This window comes from Ceratotherium simum, chromosome 3 (genome assembly GCF_057802395.1).
Source record: "Ceratotherium simum simum isolate JZ-2026a chromosome 3, ASM5780239v1, whole genome shotgun sequence".
Classification (NCBI taxonomy): domain Eukaryota; kingdom Metazoa; phylum Chordata; class Mammalia; order Perissodactyla; family Rhinocerotidae; genus Ceratotherium; species Ceratotherium simum.
In genome coordinates, this window is record NC_141902.1 from 25,151,822 (window position 1) to 25,171,650 (window position 19,829).

The 19,829-nt window shown below is 41.4% G+C and overlaps 1 protein-coding gene across 1 annotated transcript; it reads left to right on the forward strand.

The window, feature by feature from the left end:
- Positions 1 to 832: 832 nt before the first annotated feature.
- DAD1 (defender against cell death 1) lies at positions 833 to 19,264 on the forward strand. Its single transcript, XM_004421261.3, has 3 exons — positions 833 to 1,097; positions 9,584 to 9,758; positions 19,023 to 19,264. Exons 1-2 carry the CDS (start codon positions 887 to 889, stop codon positions 9,712 to 9,714), a joined length of 342 nt encoding a protein of 113 aa, XP_004421318.1. The 5' UTR covers positions 833 to 886; the 3' UTR covers positions 9,715 to 9,758; positions 19,023 to 19,264.
- The last annotated feature ends 565 nt before the right edge of the window (positions 19,265 to 19,829 follow it).

Below are 19,829 nucleotides of genomic sequence, written 5' to 3' on the forward strand. Positions count from 1 at the left end.
TTGATCATATACTCCATGCGCTTTAATCAACTGTTCTCTCCCTCCTCCCCCATTTTACCCTCCCCTTCCGTCAGCAGCGGCTTTTTCAAGACTGTATCTGATTCCCACGAGGGCACCTACAATTTAGCACAACGTCGCCCCGAGTGGGCGCCCAATAAATGTTTGCTGAATGTACAGAACACCTGCAGGCTTAGGTTCTATAGAAGTTACTTGTAAGCGCCCCCAGGGCCAGATCCTGAGTCCAGCTCGGGTAGAGGTCAAGGTCCCTCCCTCGGCCCCGCACCTCCGTCCGTCAATAACCAAGTCTAAACTGGCGCCGGCAAAGTGATTGGCCGCGCTGGTCCTCACTGCGGGGGAACTCGATTTGCTCTATGGTCCGGGACAGGCATCTGCAGTCAGAGCCCTTAACAGAAGTAGAGCCGAGCCAGTAGCGAACCGCGGGAGCGCCAGGCATTGCCTCAAAGCAGATCCAGTTAATCTTTGAAGATGCTGGCGGACCAGAGTCGGAACCCTCGGGTAGCTAAACTGTACGCTGTAAAACCTCTCCCCCTCTTCCTCCCAAAGTATCTTGTTGCCAGAGCAACTGTGGGCGTATCAACCTGGCAGCGGAAATAGGACAAAAAGAGTACACGTCCCCAGCCCTGGGACAGATCCACTGCGCAGGCGCATTAGCTTTTTGTGGCTGTAGTTCGCGTTCTGTAGATATATTCTGCGTCTGCGCGTTAGTGGTTTCACGCCTTGGCCTGCCTCTACGCCTGCGCAAAGTGGCAAATCGGGGAGGGCGGAGCTGGGCTTCAGCGGTGCGCATGCGCAGGCATTACATCCGGTGTGGTCGTGGGGTCTGCTGGGAGCTTGGAGCGCGGGCCGGAGTACCGAGCGAGTAGTCATGTCGGCGTCGGTAGTGTCGGTTATCTCGCGGTTTTTAGAAGAGTACTTGAGCTCCACTCCTCAGCGTCTGAAGTTGCTGGACGCGTACCTCCTGTATATACTGCTGACCGGGGCGCTGCAGTTCGGTTATTGTCTCCTCGTGGGGACCTTCCCCTTCAACTCTTTTCTCTCGGGCTTCATCTCTTGTGTGGGAAGCTTCATCCTAGCGGGTAATGACTCTAAGTAATCGCAATAATAATGTGTTACTTTGCGCTGCTTTTGTTCCCACAGTACCCTTCTCCTTTATGTCAGACCACCGCCTCGGGAAGTTATGAGTGGAGCCTGCATTGCCCTCCTTTTGTGATGGGGAAATTGAGGCTCAGAGAGGTCAGATGCTTAATACCAAACCGCCGCCTGGGAGGTGGAATTAAATCTCGAAAGAAACCGTTACCTTCCTTCATCCTGCTGCTCAACCTGGTGATCCACTTCACTTTATATTGGTCCAGGGAAAACTGCATTCCAACTTTCTCTTAGCTTTAACACACCTTTAGAGTTGGTAGACTTTTAAAATGGAAAACCCAACTCTGAAGCATCTCTCTCACCTTGGCCTAATCACTACTAACCTTCAGTGAAGCATTTCAGTGAACAGTGTAAGACATATAAATAGAGGTGCTTTGCTTCTTGAATCATTCTTTACTTGACTTTGACTTTTATCTGCTCCTAATCATTTCTTGTGGATGAAATTGTTATCTCACTATCCTGAACTCAGTTTTTATTCAACATAGTTCTGCTTTAGCTTTACTATTTCTGATTCCCAGCATTTGATGCCTTGTAGACTGCCGTATTTAATGAAGGCTCACTGTCTTCGTAAATTTTTGCCAAAGTCTGACCTTCCTTGCTCAACAGGGATTCAATGAATACTGAGTGCAGGCTTGGCCCAGGGAGTGTTAGCAGGTCCAGTTTATAGGCGGCTACCGCAACATGGACGTTTCCAGGCACTGGTATCACCTGCTCTATGACTTTGAAAACACGCCAGGATTCATGTTTTTTTTTTCAGCATGTTCATCATCAGTCAGGCCATTAATTGTATTTTGAATCTAATACAAAGTATTATGGTAAAAGCTTTGGGGATACATCAGGTATCTCATGTTCCTTGTCCTCAATGATACAGTCTAGTTGGGGCACAGACAAAATACAGCATTAGAATTGTCTGGAGACTTCCTTACAGCTTAAAGTTATAGACCTATAAAATGCTTACGCATTCAGATTGCTAGTTCAGACTCATGCCAGAGATACTCTATCTTCCCTCTCTCTCAGAACTTAAAATAAGCCTAAGGACTCCATGACTTGTGCACTAGACTAGTGTGGAGTGCAGTTAGCCTGTTAATGGGATATTTCACTACCATCTTTGAATTTTGTCTTAGATGACCAAGATGTGGTTGTCTGGCAGCATCGTGGCCTTCAGGTGTTGATATGTTACCATCATCAGATACACCACCTTCTCTGCTCTAGACTTTCCCTTCCTCCCCCTAAATACAGTTTGTGACTAAGAATTTTATTAGCTAGACAGGAGAAGGAATCTTGAGAACCTCTGGTGAGTTTTGTTTGATGATTTTTGTCTTCCAGGTCTGGAAAGAGTAGGAATAGGGCAGAGCCTGAAAGCCAATTAAGAAAAAGAAGCTTTCTCCCTGATGAAGTCACGGTGGCTTCATAAGAGTGACTCCTCAGGGCTACATGGGAGAGTGTAGTTTGCTGAAGAGTGGCTATGGACTCTAATTGTAGGTTATTAGTGTGGTAAAGCCAGAAGGTTTTTTAAGCAGATAGTTTTTCCTTATGCCAAGTCCTGTTTTTGAGACAGTTGTGGCTAAAAGTGAATTGGCAGACTCTTTCCCCTTCTCCCCAGTGAGAAGCCAATGGCTTGTCAATGAAGAGAATGCCTGGTGAATGGACACTTTAATAGTAGAGTCAAGAGCCAGCCCTGATGGCTTAGTGATTAAAGTTCAGAGCTCTTTGCTTTGGTGGCCTGGGTTTGGTTCCTAGTCGCGGAACCACACCACTTGTCTGTCAGTAGGCATGCTGTGGCGGTGGCTCACAAAGAACTAGAAGGACCTACAACTAGAATATACAACTATGTACTAGGGCTTTGGGGAGGGGGAAAAAGAGGAAGATTGGCAACAGATGTTAGCTGAGGGAGAACCTTTCCCAGCCAAAAAAAAAAAAATAGTGGAGTCAATATGGGGGATTGAGATTTCCAAAACTGTTAGATAACAAATAATTCGGCCAGAGAAGTGAAAGTCGCTTTTGGGGAAAAAAAAGGATTTATGACAATTCATAGTTGCCACAGAAGGGTATCCTTTGCATTTCTTTGACAGCATTGGCCTTACTAAATCCTGCTTCTTCTGCCATTTGTTAGCCCAGATCCTCAACTGGAGAATGATTTTAATGGGAATTTTGAAATTTGGAGCTTATCCTTTGTTCAGATTTTTGGGAAGGGAAGCCTTGTACCTATTTATGGTGCTGGGTTTTCTGATTTCCCTGTGTTGTGTTTCCTGTTGGAAGAGAAGGGAGGAGGCCTGTTTGGCTAAGAGGGAAGTGTAGGAGATTATGTTGAAGGATTCGGTAGTGCTGGATGCTAGAGTTTTGAGTGCCAGGCCAAGGAATTTGAATTTTATCCTGTAGGTGATAGGAAAGCATCTAAGGATTTTTTTTTTTTTTTTTAAATTGGAGTAAGGGAAAGACTTAAAATTGGTGTTAGCGAGTAGGATGAATTGGAGGGAAAAGTTCTTTAGTCTGGTTCCCTAATTTCTTTTTGGCACTCTGTTCTCTTCCATTCCTTCTGCATGTGTTAATTTAGCATATGCTTTTTGGAGATTGGTCAGTATGTTTTAAACCAATGTAGAATGCTACCACGCTTTAAAAAAGCCTGGTGTTATTCTATTCCCTCCTGACTGGGAAACACGCCTGTGGTTTCAAGAAGGAGCCAGAGGTAGAAAATCCCATTGTGAAATCTTTTTTTGGATCAACAGTGTACAGTATAGTAGGCTTTAAAAAGACGTCAGAGGTAGAATATTTTTCTTCTTCAGACAGATTTCAAACGTCCTCAGCAGCTGTTTGTCTTGTGGTTAGATGTCTTTAGAGGAGGACATCTGTCCCTTTTTCAGAGTAACATTCCTGTGTTGGCAGCCTTTCTAGTTTCCTTTTCTACCTAACTGAAATCCCTCTTTCTGCTCATTTAAAGTGCTTGTTAGGAGGGATAAGTGGAACACATTAAGACTGTCCTTAAAATAAGTCTTTGAGCTTGAAATCAGTTTTTAAGTCATTTCACAACTTTGGTCTATTCTGTTCTCTAATCTATATGAAACAAAATTGGATTAAAAAAATAGTGTTGTTCACCCTAGTTTACAAATCCAAAAGCAGTTTGAAAGGCAAGGAGGCCTAATCTGGAATGTTTTCTGTCTCATGGGAGCTATTGGACTATGTGGACTGGGGTCCAAAATTTCTTTGGAAATTATAAGATTTATAGGCCCTTATATTATCTCCCATAACTGCTATCCAGGAGATGGGAAATTTGCCAACCTTATGCCTGAGAGTCCCATTTCTAGATCTCTTTCATATCCATTGCTACTTCCTCATCTTTGGTAACTCAGGATCTCAATATGTATTATCTAGACTACTGTAATCTTCCTTGTTGGTCTCCCAGCCTCTGGTCTCTCTCCCTCCAGTCCATCTTTCACTATGTTTGTAGGTTTGATTTGACTTGCAAATCTAATTGTGCCACTCCCTGCATGACATTTGTCTGTAGCTCCCAAAGAAAAATTAAAATTTTTTTCATGGCATACAGGCTCTTTCATGATCTGGTTGTGCCCATCTCTCCAGCTTCATCTCTTGCCTCTGCCTCCTCTGTACTTTATACTCCAGCATTGAGTCACTTGTTATTCTTTGAACATGCCGTGATGTCTCAAGCTATTTTATCTTTGCTTGACTGCCTGGAAAATTCCTTCATTTCTTAGATAACTCAAGTGCTCTTCCCTTTGGAACCCTTCCTTGACTGGCTAGCTGATTTAGGTCTTTCTCCTATGTTCCTGTTTCACCTTGTGTTTGTGTGTGTGTGTATGTGTGTGTAAGAGAGAGAGACCTGGCACTTTGATATTGTGCTGTATTTGTTTGCACGTCTATCTTCCCTCTGGAAGGTGAACCCCTTGAGGCTAGGGGCTGTCTTTTCATTTCTGCATTCTCAGTGGTTAACACTGTATAAGTTAAATTGTGAGCATGCCTATAATAATTTAAGGAATACTGAGCAATTATGTGCCAGGTTCTCTGCCAGGGTACTGAGGACTCAACCGTAAAACACACAGACATGGTCTCTACTCTCTCTCTCTTTTTTTTTTGACAGGGAAAGAATTGCCCTGAGCTAACATTTGTTGCCAATCTTCCTCTTTTTTTTTTTTTCCCTCCCCAAAGTCCCAGTGCGTGGTTGTGTATCGTAGTTGTATGTCCTTCTAGTTCTTCTCTGTGAGCCACTGCCACAGCATGGCCACTGACAGATGGGTGTGGTTCTGACTGGGAAGCGAACCTGAGCCGCTGGAGCGGTGAGAGTGCCGAACTTTAACCACTAGGTCGTCAGAGTTGGTTCAGTCTCTATTCTCACAGAGTTTATAATCTAGTGGGAGATAACAGACAAGTAAATATGGATATAGTGCTGTGATGGAGAAGTATTGGTGAGAATAGGAACACAGATGGGTGCTCAGTCCTGCCCAGTGGTCCTATAATACTTTCTTGGTATGTTTGCTGTTCCAAAATATGCTTCATAACTTCTCTCTTCACTTTCTTCTTTATTTCCTTTTTTCCTTTATTCTCGGTTGATGATCTTGCTTTATTTTCTCACTAAAAAAGAAGTAGCCAGGAATCGTTTCATCTTCCCACCAAGGAATCACAGCAACCCATCTGCCCCTCTGCCGCTGCCCTGACTTGCTTCCCATGATGGTGGGTGATGTGTCCCTGTTCTGTCAAAGGCCAACTCCTTCCCTTGTGTAGAGGATCCAGTCTTCTCTTGCTCACTCAGGGACTCAGCTTCTGCAGCCATCCCTCCATTCTCTACTGGATCATTCCCATCATACAAACATGCTCTAATGTTGTCCAATTAAAAAAAAAATCCATTTGACCTCAGATTCCCCTCCAGCTACCATTCCGTTTCTTCTCTGTCATCACAGAATTGCTTGAAAGAATAGTCCAGTTGCTGTTTATGCTTTCTCACTTTCCATTCATTCCTTAACTCACTTGGTGGTGGTCTGTCCCCACCACTCCAGTGAAACTGCTCTTGCCATCTTGCCAAATCTAGTAGCTGTTTGCCTCACTTTACCTGAATGCTCGGCAACATTTAGCATTTAACATGGTTGGCTGCTTCCTTATGTGTGAAATACTTTCTTCTCGAAGCTTTTGCAACACTACACTCTCCTGGTTGTTCCTTCTCACCTCATTGATTTTTCCTTCCTACTGTTTGTGCTAGGTGCTTATCTGTCTGAGGGTGTGGTTCTAGACCCCTATAACTACAACTACCACACTTATATTTTTAGTTCTGACCTGTCCCCTGAATTCCAAATTAGTAAACCAACTGCCCACTTGACATCTTCACTTGATGTCTGATACACACCTCCGGGTTGAACCTTCCCGCCCAGCCATCTGCCTCTTCACCAGTCAGTACACAGTGTCAACAGTGGTAGAGTTGTTGAAGCTAAAAATTTAGGAGGTTTCCTTGGTTTCTCTTATCTCCCACATCCATTTCATCAGCAAGCCCTGTGTTCTCTAAAACATGGCCTGGATCTTTTCACTTATGTCCATTTTTACTACCTTACGTGAGCTCTTGGGCTCCTACATGATTCCACTGCCTCTTTAATTCTGTAAACCATTCTCCACATTGCAGTTCTAACAACTGTAAAAAATGTAAATCAGATTATGTTACTCATTTGCTCAAAACTCTGAAATGTTCCATCGCACTTAGAACTACATCCGTACTCTTTACTGAGCCTTATAAAGCCCCACAGGATTTGGCCCTTGTCTCCCTCTTGCCCTTGATCACTAGAGTTTGGTCAGTCTGGCCTGTTGTACCTACAGCGTGTCAAGATTGTTCTTGCTACGTGTGTTGCTCTGCCCCCAGATCTTTGCATGCTTGGCTCTTGTCTTTCAGGTTTTGGTCTTAAATAGCACCTTCTTAGAGAAGCCGTCTGTGATCACCAAATAAAAAATAGCTTCCCAGTCACTCTCTTATTACTTTGTTTGATTTTCTTCATAGCACGTATATTTCCTTGTTTATTTGTTTTTTTGTTTGTTATGTTTCCATTGGATGTAAGTTCCTTGGGAGCCAGACTCTTGTCTGTCTTGCTCTGTGCCATATTCCCAGCACTCAAGGTGATGCATGGCACATCGTAGATGCTCAGTAAATATTTTGCTGGGTGAAGGAACGTTTAAGGGGATAGATTAAATTAGAACTGCTATAATGGAGCAGGCTGCCTCAGGAGGTAGTAAATTTCCATCTTTGGAAATGCTGGGGGGAGACTGAAGGGTCATTTGTGGAGGAGCTGTTTGAACAGGTGTTCTTTGCCTTTTTTGTGCCCAGTGCATCTGAGGGGTATGACACCCCTATCGGTAACACAGACTCTGGAAGGTTTGTAATTCTCCAACTGGGGATGGCTTATCAGATTCTGGAAGTGCTGAGTGTACTTTGGAAAGCTTCCCAGGTGATTCATGGAGCTTCCCCCAGCATGCCCACCCCACCACCTCTTGGGCATTTTATGCATCAAATGAGGTGTTGGTCTTTATGACCTCCAAGGTCCTTTCCATCTCCTTAGGACTCTGGTTCTTATGTTGTCATTGAAATAACTGGGTTACTATGATCATGATAATGATAACACATCAATTCATTACTATATCTTCATGGGGAGCTTCTCTTCTTTTGTCCCCTCCTGTTTCCCGAAACACTACTCTACCGCTGTCCTGTACCCCAATAGCCACTGTTAATAGTTTAGTACTATTTCTCTACATTTTTCCCTAGATGCCAGCTAAAACAAATGAGAAAATAATTGTATATACATCTATATATATTTTTAAGAGAAATATGGAATGGAATAATTTTTTTGTCTTTTTTCACATAATATACCTTGCATATCTTTACTGTCAACCTATTGAGAATTTGTCTCATTCTTTTGAATAATTGCATGGGATTTCGTTGCATGTCTAGTATAATTTATTTAAATAATTCCTTTGGTGACATTTGGCCCGTTTTCACTTTTTTTCATCTTGACAAACATGCTGTTAGCATGTCTTTGTTCTGTAAGATAAATTCCTTAGTCAAAAAGTAAAAACATTCTAAATATTAATAGTTATTGCCACGTGCTCTCCCAAATGGATGAACCAAGCTGTACTCTGCACAGCAGGATGTTAATTGCTTGCCCTTGCTTCAGTCAGAGTCCTTCAGAGTTTGAATGGTCCAGGTGCCTGAAAATATCAGTGGTGCTTCCGCTGTGTTTACATGTTTAAGCATAATGAAGGTCTGTTGCCATGGTGATAGATTCTGGAGAGGTAATCTGGTAGTTTACTGACCTTTGGGTTAGATCTCAGTTTGTTGCCTTCTCTTGGGTAGTGATGGAATGGATATTAGCCCAAAGCAAATTTGGGTTTTCTTAAGTAGTGTAATCATTATCACAGGCATAAAGATATTTCAGAAAAGTGTATTCCTGGAGCTTCCTTTTCATGTCAGATGGTGACTGGCTGATGTATCGTGTTGGATTCTTCAAGGGTATAGAATGTGGCAGTGGAGAGTTCTCTCTCAAAGTTATGTAGCTTAGGGTTCTTGCTTTTTTTGAGACGAGCAGCTTGGAGATCAAAGATTATCTACAACTGTGAGGTCCTTCTGGATAAGCATCTTATGTTTATAATCTCTGCTATCCAATGTTATGCACATTCCATTAGAAAATAATTCACATTTTCATAATTTTTTGTCATTGAGACCAGCCCCTTCCTTACTGCGTCAGCTACTTTCAAATCTAGGTACAATTATAAACTTAAGAGTTAACAGAGTTCTAAAGATTTTTTGGTTACATATATTTTTCTGCATAAGCCTTTGATTTTTATCCTAACTCTAAGTCGTATTTTTTCCTTTAACTTTCCTTTAACAAACAATGAAGAATGTAAAACTTTGGTGTACAACTTGCCTTTTTAAGTTCGCCCATCTAGCCACCACCTAGATCAAGACATAAAACATTACCAACACCCTAAGGCCACCTCCTTGCACCTTCCCAGTCACCCCTCCTGTGACAGATAAATACCACTATCTTGACTTGTATTACCATAGATTGGTTTTGCCTTCATGGTAAGCTTAAAGTACATGGACTTATACAGCATGTACTTTTTGTGTCTGGATTGTGTTGCTCAACATTATGTTTGTAGAATTCATCCATGTTGTGAAGTTCTTTTTTATTGCTGTATAGTATTCTGTTGTATGCACATGCTACAGTTTATCCATTTTACTGTTGTTAGATGTTTAGATGATTTCCAGTTTGGGCCTCTCACGGGTATCATTCCTGTACATGCCTTTTGATGCACTTATGCATCATTTCTGTAGAATAGAATTGTTGGGTCATAGAGTATGTGTGTGTTCTTTAGCAGTCATATTTGTTTTATACTTCTAGGTAATCATATTTGTGTTTTGCTTCTTGTACAGTTTGCCTGAGAATACAGATCAACCCACAGAACAAAGCGGATTTCCAAGGCATCTCCCCAGAGCGAGCCTTTGCTGATTTTCTCTTTGCCAGCACCATCCTGCACCTTGTTGTCATGAACTTCGTTGGCTGAATCATTCCCATTTACTTACTTCAGGAGTTGGAGACTAGAAGAATGTAAGTGGTGGTCATAGTCCTTGTCCCAAATGTTGATTTTAGAAATAGAAATTGGATGGGGCTCGTTTTGATCATGGTTGGTAAGGTTTGTATATTGCTGATAAGACGTTTGCAGAATTTTCCATCGCTCTGCAGAGTATGCGTTAATATCATCATGATTCATCAGTGCTGCCGCTCTTGGTCATTGCCTTCTCTTCTCACTGTTCTGCAAATCATTAAGATAACAGAAAATGAGAGTTTGCCTGTAGCTAATACATTAATTTCTGCACCAATAACTCCATGAAAATAACTCCAAGATCTTGGAAGAGACATAAATTGTAGTTTTGTCTTTAGATTTGCGTTATAATTTTTTTCTGATTTTGATCTCAAATGACTTTAAATGCTGGACCATTGTCCTCGTAGTACCTAGTATAGTGCTTACACTTGAAAGACATCCAGTATATGCTGAATGAATGACTGTGGCCATTTGCTAATAATATATGTGCTCAACTAGAAATAAATGGAGAAGTTGGATTAGCTTGGGAGAAGACTTTAAAGTATAGGGTGAGATGTCGTTTGGTTCATTTGCCATTTTTCCTTTTCTAGCAGTAGAGCTCCTTTTTTCTAAAAAACTCTCATATAGAATCTCAGTAAATAAACAGCAGTGGAGCCGAAGTTGTTTTGGTTCACAGAGGTTGAAAAGCCCTCTCTGCTTGGCCTCTCCTTCATGTGTCGTATGACCTCCCCTCCGTCGCTCCCTCCCAAGCAGAATCCTGAAGCTCTAAGAAGTATGTGGTATTTTCCAAACTGTATATCAATACTGTTGTTTTATATGTGAGGAAACAGGCTCAGAATAATCCAGTAGCCTGCCCTGGCCACATAGTTAAGTGGTTGCAGAGTAGGGCCTCTGTCCAGTGGTGCCCTTGGCCCAGTGCTCTTCCAGGACCGTATGCAGCTTACTGATGAATGAATGCCCTCTTTTCTTGGCTTTTCCACTACAAAAGTTTGTGTTGCTATTGGTGGTAGAGCAAAGAGAAACTTAGGAATGTTAAGGACGAACCTCTTTCTGCCGCTACTTGGAGAGATATCATTTTTGTACTAATCAAAAAGCTAACACAAGACTTAGAGCAACCATGTACAAAGCGTATGCAGTCATGTGACAGTGATTATACTTCAATTTCTGGCATGAATGAATCAGTTACTTATAATGTTACATAAATCCTTTCCATTATTGATATTGCCTCAAAAACAGTTCTGTTAGTTCAGGTAAGGTTTCATTTTTGGTAATGATAAGTTGACAGAGATGGTTTATTTCAGTGAAAAAGTTTGAGAACCACTTCTTTCTACTATTCTAATACGATTGAACTCTTTAGAGACCAGATCAGGACTTAAGTTGTCCCCCACCCCCTTCCATGTGCCAGTCAATGCCTTGTTACTGGGAATACAAAGAAAAGTAAAATGTGGCTCCTACACTCAAGAATGAACAATCTCTAAGGGAGAAGTAAACATAGCAGTTAAAATACAGCATAGTTAGAGGCACACTGAAGATCTGAACAGAGTGCTGTGGGAGTCCAGAGAATGGAGCCACTCACTGTGTCATCTGGGAGCAGAGGCAGCAGACGAGGTGTCTGAGCAGTGATAACTCCTCGAGTACAGCTAGAAAACTGACCCACCATTGACCTCCTTACACCTGCAAACATCCTGAGTGACTCTTGGCTCTCTGATAGTAACCTTGCTGGAAAGGTCATAAGTCTTCTGGTTGCCTTACTCTAGATTTCTAAAGTTATTTTTTCCAGATGAGTCATGTGTGTGCTTAAGAAGGGGACAGAGCAAAGGTTTCAAGAATGTTCTCTAGGCTCAGGGAGATACCAAATCACGGAAAATTATTTTCTAGGGTTGTCGTGATTGGCGGAAGACTCTGCTGAAGAGAGCTTCATATTTCAAAATTATGACAAAAACAGAGACAAAAAAGCAGGCTCGGCAGAAACTGTACTGCAGACCCTATTAACAACCTAGGGCCACCTGTTCAGCTGGGAATTATGGGCCCAAGTTACAGCAAAATCTTCCAATCCCACATTGCAGTGTTAAATCATTCTACAGAGTATATTCATAGAAAAATCTTCTCTCTGGGGGACTGCCCAGGGGGTTTTTCACAGAGATCCTTCATTTGGTATATACTATACTATCCTGCTCTCAGTTTTTAAATATACGTCTATTTGCCCTTTTTATGTGATTCTAACTCAGTTCTATGTGCAGGGTGCCAAAACACTTGTAAAATAGTTTCCAAGTGAGCTCTCAATATTTATACCAACTCAGAGAGTAGAACAAAACAGATTGAATATTCTCCATACTTGCCAAGTACGTTGAGAGTTGGGTATAAAAAGAAGAAACAGTGTACTGCTCTTGCATGAATGTGGGGGTGACGTTTAAAACCAGCAGCTACTCTGGAAAAGGCAGATCAAAAGCAAATGGCATTGAGTTAAAAAAATAAATTTATTGAAGGAGAAGTATGGAAGTTAACAGATAGTGAGTGCTCACGGTGGGCCAGGTTTTAAGTGCTTCTCGTTCTGTGTCTTATTTTCAAAGTAACTTCATGAGGATAGCCTTGCTAGAAATCTTATAGCTAGTAAGTCTGGTAATCCAGTCTGACTTCAAAAAAAAATTTTATACCCCATTTATGCTTAAGGTTGTTTACTATAAAGTATTTGACAATTGCAGAATTAAAGAAATGTGTTTAAAAAGTTACCACAGGGGCTGGCCTGTTGGCGTAGTGATTAAGTTCGCACGCCCAGCTTCAGCGGCCCGGAGTTCGTAGGTTCGAATCCCAGGTGTGGACCGACACAATACTCATCAAGCCATGCTGTGGTGGTGTCCCACATATAAAAAAATAGAGGGATTGGCACAGATGTTAGCTCAGAGTCAATATTCCTCAGCAAAAAGAGGAAGATTGGCAACAGATATTAGCTCAGAGCCAATATTCCTCACCAAAAAAAAAGTTAGCACAGTTATTTCATCACCATCCTCCCCCTTATTACTATGCTTTTTTTTTTCTGCTTTTATTGTGATGATTTGAAAAATACGGAAAAGTGCAGAGAATGGTACAACAAACACCCATGTATCCACCACCTGGAATTAACAGATTTTGAACAAATTAAACATTGTAGATTCAGATGAAGTTCCTTTGAATCACTTTCCAGTTCCTTCCCTCTGCTGTAAGACTTGAACTCCTTCATGGCAGTTTTGTTCAGCCAGGACTAATTTAAAACCTAACTCTATTAATACAACCTTTTCCAAACTTCAGACTTTGTGGTCTCCTGAAAACATGTCCAAAGATGGTGGTTTGAGAAACCCTGTGATAAAAGGTAGCTGCTTAATTGGCAGCACTGGTTATAGGTGGCTATTGAAGGGGAGGAAGACTATCCTCTACCCACTCTGGGTCCTTTTCTGGCTGGGCTACAAATTAAATTGATGTGAGACTGAATAGCAGGAGAAAATCAAACAAGGCTTTATAATATGTATACATGGGAGAAACCAGGGAAACTGAGTTTCTTGACAAATGGCGAAGGTTTTCACCTTAGATAGCATATTCAGGTAGACAAAGGAGGATGTTAGGGGTCAGGGAGTCAGCCATGGGAGATGACCAGAAAGCACAGTGATCAAGAGTATGCAGATTTAAGTCCTCCCCTTCCGCACTGATAAGAGTTTCTAGAGATAAGGTCATCCCCCCCTTCTTCCTGGTACAGAGAGGGAGATACCCTTACAAATGGAAGATTTCCGTTAAACAGAACTTTGATAAGAATGGGCTTAGCAAGGATTCTCCCAGTCTATTGCTTTTAGGCAGTTTTTGGGGAAGCTCAAATCTCCTTCAGAGAAAATAATCAAGGTAAAGAGACATATTTTGAGGTGGCCAATTTTGATCTCCCACACTATCCCTGTGGTCAAGAACAGACTCATCATATTTTTTAGATTTTCATAAAAATGGAAATGCAAAAGTGAGAAATGCTGCTAGTGAGCTTCTGAGTTGGGAGAATCCACACACACCTGAAATAATGATCAGCGTTTGGCCTTTAGGTGCAGGAAATTGAGTGTGGCACAGAAGGTCATTAGATGTGAATATTTAAAAATTTACATATTATCTGTAAATATTTTCTGTTTTGTTTTTCTGTGTCTCTTTGTGAAATTCTTTTCAAAAGATGTCAGCTTATCTCAGGTGTTCTGAAGGGAAATGAAGAAAAGAGGGACATAGCTACATGAAGTCAGAGTTTGGGAAGGAAAATTCCTGATGACTTGGGCCCTGGATCAGAGGGAAAGTGAACCAGGCACAAAGGGACAAACCTGAACTTGGAGGAGTGCCCAGCCTGGGGGAGATTGTTAGCCAAGTGCTTGTGCTAAAACCTTGTTAGTGTTGTTTTGTTTTTATAATGGAAGCTGTTCTCCTACAGGTCTTTAATATTCATAGTGTTTAATCCTGGCTGGAGCGAGGGGGCTACAGGGCTGTGCAGAACATAACTCTGATAAACAGTACTATTTACAAACACGCAATTGCTGCTGGCTTTTTGAATTTATCAGTAAAGTACAGTGATCTAGAAAATTACCTCTGGAAGAGAATCTAAATGTTATTCTTTAGGCTCTGCTGCCATCTAGTGGATTGTACATTTCATATGCTGGGAAAATGTGCTACAAGGCGTGAAAGTTGAGTTTGGGGGAAGAAACCACTGATACCTTTGTGATATAATCTAGTTTCTTTCTAGTCACAGGAGGGCAGCAGAGGTCCAAGTGGGCTTAGAAGCTGGGTGGGGGTTGCTTTACGTTCTGGCCAGAAGTGGGCAGTGTCGAGTTAGGCACCAAAGGGCATGCAACCTTAAAGTGGCCCCAGGGTTTTGTTACACAGGGAAGACCATGTGCATGAAGACCCACAGATTTTCCCTTTATTTCCTTTTCTTGTCAGTTTAAGAGCTCCCTTTTTGGTTCATTCTAGACCTGTTTTTGTTCCCAACATGACCCTCCGTTGGCAATTATCTTTAGTTTTTTGTTGAGGGGCTGTTTAGTTTTTAGTTCATTTTCTCTTTGATATTTCACTGTATATTAAGTCTAGCCGCCAAATAAGTCTCAAAAAGGGAGCTCTTCTAAATTTGTAAAAAATAGTTTGAGTTAAGCACATTATAATCTTTTTTCAACCCCTTTTCCCCCTGGTTGGAGGGTGAGATTAATTCTTTACCTATTATTCTTAAAACCTGAATCTGCTTATTTTGTTTACTTAAAAAAAAAATTGGTGACTCTCTAATTGGTGATTGAGCTCTATTTTATATTTGGTTCATTTAAAGCTACCTAAAAAAGGAAAAAGAGAGATAATATCAAGTAGATTTGTGTTTATGAAGTTCATTGCTGCCCTAACTCCTGCCTTATTTTCTCCATCCTTGCAGCTTGGATGATTCCTGCTACAGGTCATCTCACCCCCGGGTTGCATAGGAGCCTCTTCTCAGGGCTACTTGGGTCCTCTGCATGCCCTTAATGTGGCACTTACCACATTGTTATGAAACTATTCATACGCTTTCGTGTCTCTCCCAGTGGACTCTTCAATTCCCTGAGGAGAGGGACCTCAGGGCCTAGCACAGGGCCAACAGTCACAGTGCATGTTTATGGAATGAGTATATGCATTAATAAATCATTTTCAACTGCAAGAAAATGCTATATAAAATAGTTACATCATTAGTTGCGTGGATGCTAAGATGTGGAAAGTGCTGTGGAAGAAAGAAGCCAAGGAAAAAATTCATACGAGGGGCGATGGGGTGGGCACAATGGAATGACATCTGCATTGTAGATGTTGCTCTGTTAACTGGTTGAATGGACAAATAAGCTTGTCTGTGAGGCCCAGTTTCCCCATCTGCACAGTGAGGGGATTGGCCTGAATGCTCATCAGTCTCTTGCAGCTGTTAAAGCCTCTGATTAATGGAATTCTTGATAGTGCCCATTGTGTTTGAGGAGGATTGGGCTGTTTGTGTGGATCCTCAATTGAGCTTTGCTTTTTTTTCCTTCTTGCTTTTTTTCTTCAGTTGTTGCTTTTTATCCATATTATCAGATTCCCATCATCCGTTCACAGGAGGTGGAAAGTTAAAGTGTGACTATCTATAACAAATGTACAATGTTTGTATGAGGCCTTTTACAAAACTGGACGACATTTGTAAAATGTTTTACAGTTAGCACATTACCAGGCTTGCAGGACTCATAGTCCACATACACTTCTACGTGCATTAACCCATGTGATCCTCATTGCCCGCCGTATGCTGGAGGGAGAGAAATAGTGGTATTCCCATTTTACACAGGAGGTAATTAAACCGTGGGGAATTTTTTTTTTTTAATTTTATTTATTTATTTTTTCCCCCAAAGCCCCAGTAGATAGTTGTATGTCATAGTTGCACATCCTTCTAGTTGCTATATGTGGGACTCGGCCTCAGCATGGCCGGAGAAGCGCTACGTCAGTGCGCACCCGCGATCCGAACCCGGGCCGCCAGCAGCAGAGCACGTGCACTTAACCGCTAAGCCACCGGGCTGGCCCAACCTTGGTGAAATTTAAGTTGACTTGTCTAGGCCCTAGAACTAATAAGTGACTGAGTGGGAACTTGAAAACAGACATTTTTGATTCCAAACTTTTATATTCCTTCCTCTCTATTATGTTCGAATACTTTTGGATGATGAATATGTGCGTCTTTTTGTTAGCAAGTTTTCATTAAAAATATTAAACTTGCTTTTTTTAAATGGGAAAAACTTAGAAGAGGTTGGTAATCAAGGATGAAGACAGGATATCTAAAATGTTTTTACAAAGTCAGTCATCTTTAATATGATCCAGAAGAAATGCAGAAGAATGCAGATCAGGACGCCTGGCTTGATCCAGAGAGGGTGACCCTGGACCAGTGGTGTCCAATAGAACTTTCTGTAATGTGGAAATGTTGAAAGTCTGCATTACCCAGTATAGTAGCTACTAGCCACTTGTCGTTATTGAACATCTGAAATGTGGCTAGGTGACCAAGGAACTGAATTTTTAATTTTAACTTAGTTTAAATTGTCACCTGTGGCTAGTGGCTATGGTGTTGGACAGCACAGCTCAGGACAGATCTGTCAAACTCTTAGGTTATAGTTTGCTCGTCTATAAAATGAGAGGACCAGCCTAGCTGATGTCTAAAACTCCTTTCATTTTTAAAAATATACGATCCTTGCTATCTGAAGTTGTAGTGATTCAAACTGAGTTCTGAACCTAGAATTTCTGTAGAGTGGTCTTTGATTCACATTTTCTCTAATTTCAGTTTTAATTTGGTGACCAGGATCCAGGATGAGATGGATTTGAAGGAAAATCAGTATTTGAGCGTATCTGCTCAGTGCTGGTGTCTGAATAGAGATGGTGCTGGAGAAGAATACAGATTCCAAGTAGAAATGACCCTGTCTGGCATTATCTTTTGTATCCATACAGAGAGTAATTATTTTTAACAGTTCTTTGTGTTTGTGCCTTGCTTTCTCTTAAGATGATTAGAACAGACTGATCAAATGGCGCTGTCTTTTCTGCATGGGTGAGGTAGACTGAAGAAGTCGTGCTAACTTTTCTCCGTAGGTGTCTTCCATTTTGCATGTCTCAATATCGGGAGGAAATTTTATTAGTCAGTTTCCTGAAACCTTCAAACCCTGGTTAGCAGTTGAAACCATTCTTCTGAGCTGTTGAATAGTCCAGTTTTGTTGAACTGACATTTCAAAGAATCTTAGAACCTCTGCTTTTAGGATACTGTCTGGTAAATATATTTCTGCCTTAAAAGAAGGGAGCAGGTCTTTGTAAATAGAATTTTCTGAAAACCACTATCAAAGAGACTTTCTCTCATGAGTCAATTTTGTTTCTAGATGGACCAGCCCCAGTGTCTTAGATTTAAATGTTTTAATATCATAGAGTCTCAAAACTTGGCTTTTGTACTAAACTAGGATTTCTTTAAAATTCTAAATGTGTCAAAGCTCTTCACTGAAATGGCCCTGTGTTCTAGTCCTCTCTCACCTTGACCATTAAAGCTGATGTGTTATTTTCGTTCATAGTGTACTGTCAGAGTTTGCTTTAAGAAATTTGATAGAGTGAATAGGTGAGTTTTAGTAGGTCTGTTTGTTCTTGTTTGGCACTGTGAACACTTTTTCTTCCCTGTTTTTGCTCTGTCTTTTACACATTTCTCACAATTCCACTGATGCAGGAATGTTCTGCAATTATGTGGCTTTTCTCTAAATACCATTGTTAGGGAAATAAAAGCACTCTGGCTGGAAGACTAAGAGCTTTCCTTTAAGCTCTGATGCTAGCATCTCCGGTCACCTGAACCAATACACAGAATAAGGTGGTGCCCTTTTACCTGCAGGCCTAACCCAGCTCTTCTGAAAGGTAATGTTCCCCAACGTTTTTCAAGTCATGACTCACATAGAAGATTACAGCATTTTTATGGCACTCTGCAGGAAAATTGGCTGTTTATGGCTAGAGACGTTGGAGGCCCTAGGGCCAAGGGGTCACTTTCTGGCCGCATCCATAGTGGAGCACACCAGGTGGGCAGCTTTGGGGGGGTGGGGGACGTTGGATGCGGGGACTGGAAAGGAAGCCTGTGTTTGCAGGATGGGGCTCTAGCTCACGACTCACAGCTCCCAGTCCCCTCTGACTGTAGCAGCAATGTGGCCACTTCTCTTGGAATTGTTCTCCATCTTCTTGCCAAAAATAACCTTATCTTTAAATGAGAATAAAATTATTTCTTCTGTTTCGGTCCTTTGTTAAATCTGAGATTGGAAATTTTCCACTATTTTCTCTCTTGAATTCTTCCTTCTTCCATCCCCCACAAAACTGGAATTTAGTGCTTTATGAGCTTTCTAAATCCAGAAAAGCTCTTTAGGCTAAACTGCAACCCCCTCACCTCAAAAGAGTTTGTGGGCCCAGAGAGGTCACAGTGACTTGCGGGAAGTTGTGCAGCTAATTAACTGTGGAGCTGCAGTTAGAACCCATGTCTACAGTTCCAAGTCAGTTTTGCCTTGCTGTGCTTGGAATACAGATTTGAACATTAATTTTTATGGATACCTCTATAAAATGTTCTGTGAAAAATATTTGCTTTGTTCTGGTTGTTCTAGCCTGTCTTAAATACTGTCCAGAATTTGGGAATCGCTTAACTGTCTTCGTGGGTTTAGAATTTACATCTAAACATGGGGACCTTGCTGTCTGTAGTATCATGGGACATTTTTAAAACTTTAGATATCTTTTCTTACCTTTCTGTTGCTTTCTTTTAGGTTCACTTTTTGATTTCCCCTGGAGAAGAGCTCTTGAGATGGCAGCTTGTTGGACACGTGGATTTTCTTCAGATTTATAGTTACTACCGCCTCTGATTTGGTGTGCAGGTGGAGAGCCCAGAGAGGATCCCTGGCTTGTATGTCAGAACAGCTTTGTAATGAGCATTTGTTAACACGACCTCTGCCTTGCATTAAGTGTAATCTTTTTGCCTTCCAAATTAAAAAGCTCCATGCCACTCCTTCCTATGCCTCTGGCTCTGTTTTTTGTTTTTATTCTTTGTTGGTATTAAAATTCTTTTTTTCCTTCAGTCCTCTGTGCAGAGCTCTTTTGGAGTTGATAACTTGCAACTATGCATCTACCCCCATGTTTTCATTAAGTGTATTGAAGTTAATGACAAAGGCAGTGCTGACAACCCTGGGAAACGATGGTCGTTTGTCTTTCCCCTGGAGCTGGTGGTAATCCTTCACTAATCCTTTAATTGTTACAGGTGGTTCCGCTCTTATGACACAATGCCTTCCTGGAATTGCATCATTAAGCGCTTTGTTAGATATTGAACTTAAGCGTGTGCTTCCACATTTACATCTGTTTCAGTATGCTTTAGTGGTGAAAAGTGAAATATGTATCTCTTAGGCAGTGTAAGCAGAGTGCAAAAAGTAGGGGTTTATTTATAGAATACAGTACTCTCCAAATCACCTTCACAAATATTCTCTCATTTTGTTCTTGTGATTATCTCGGGTTCCAGTCCTCGTTAGATAGGTGAAGGAATTGAAGCTCAGATTTGTAACCTGCTTAAAATCAGAGTTCAT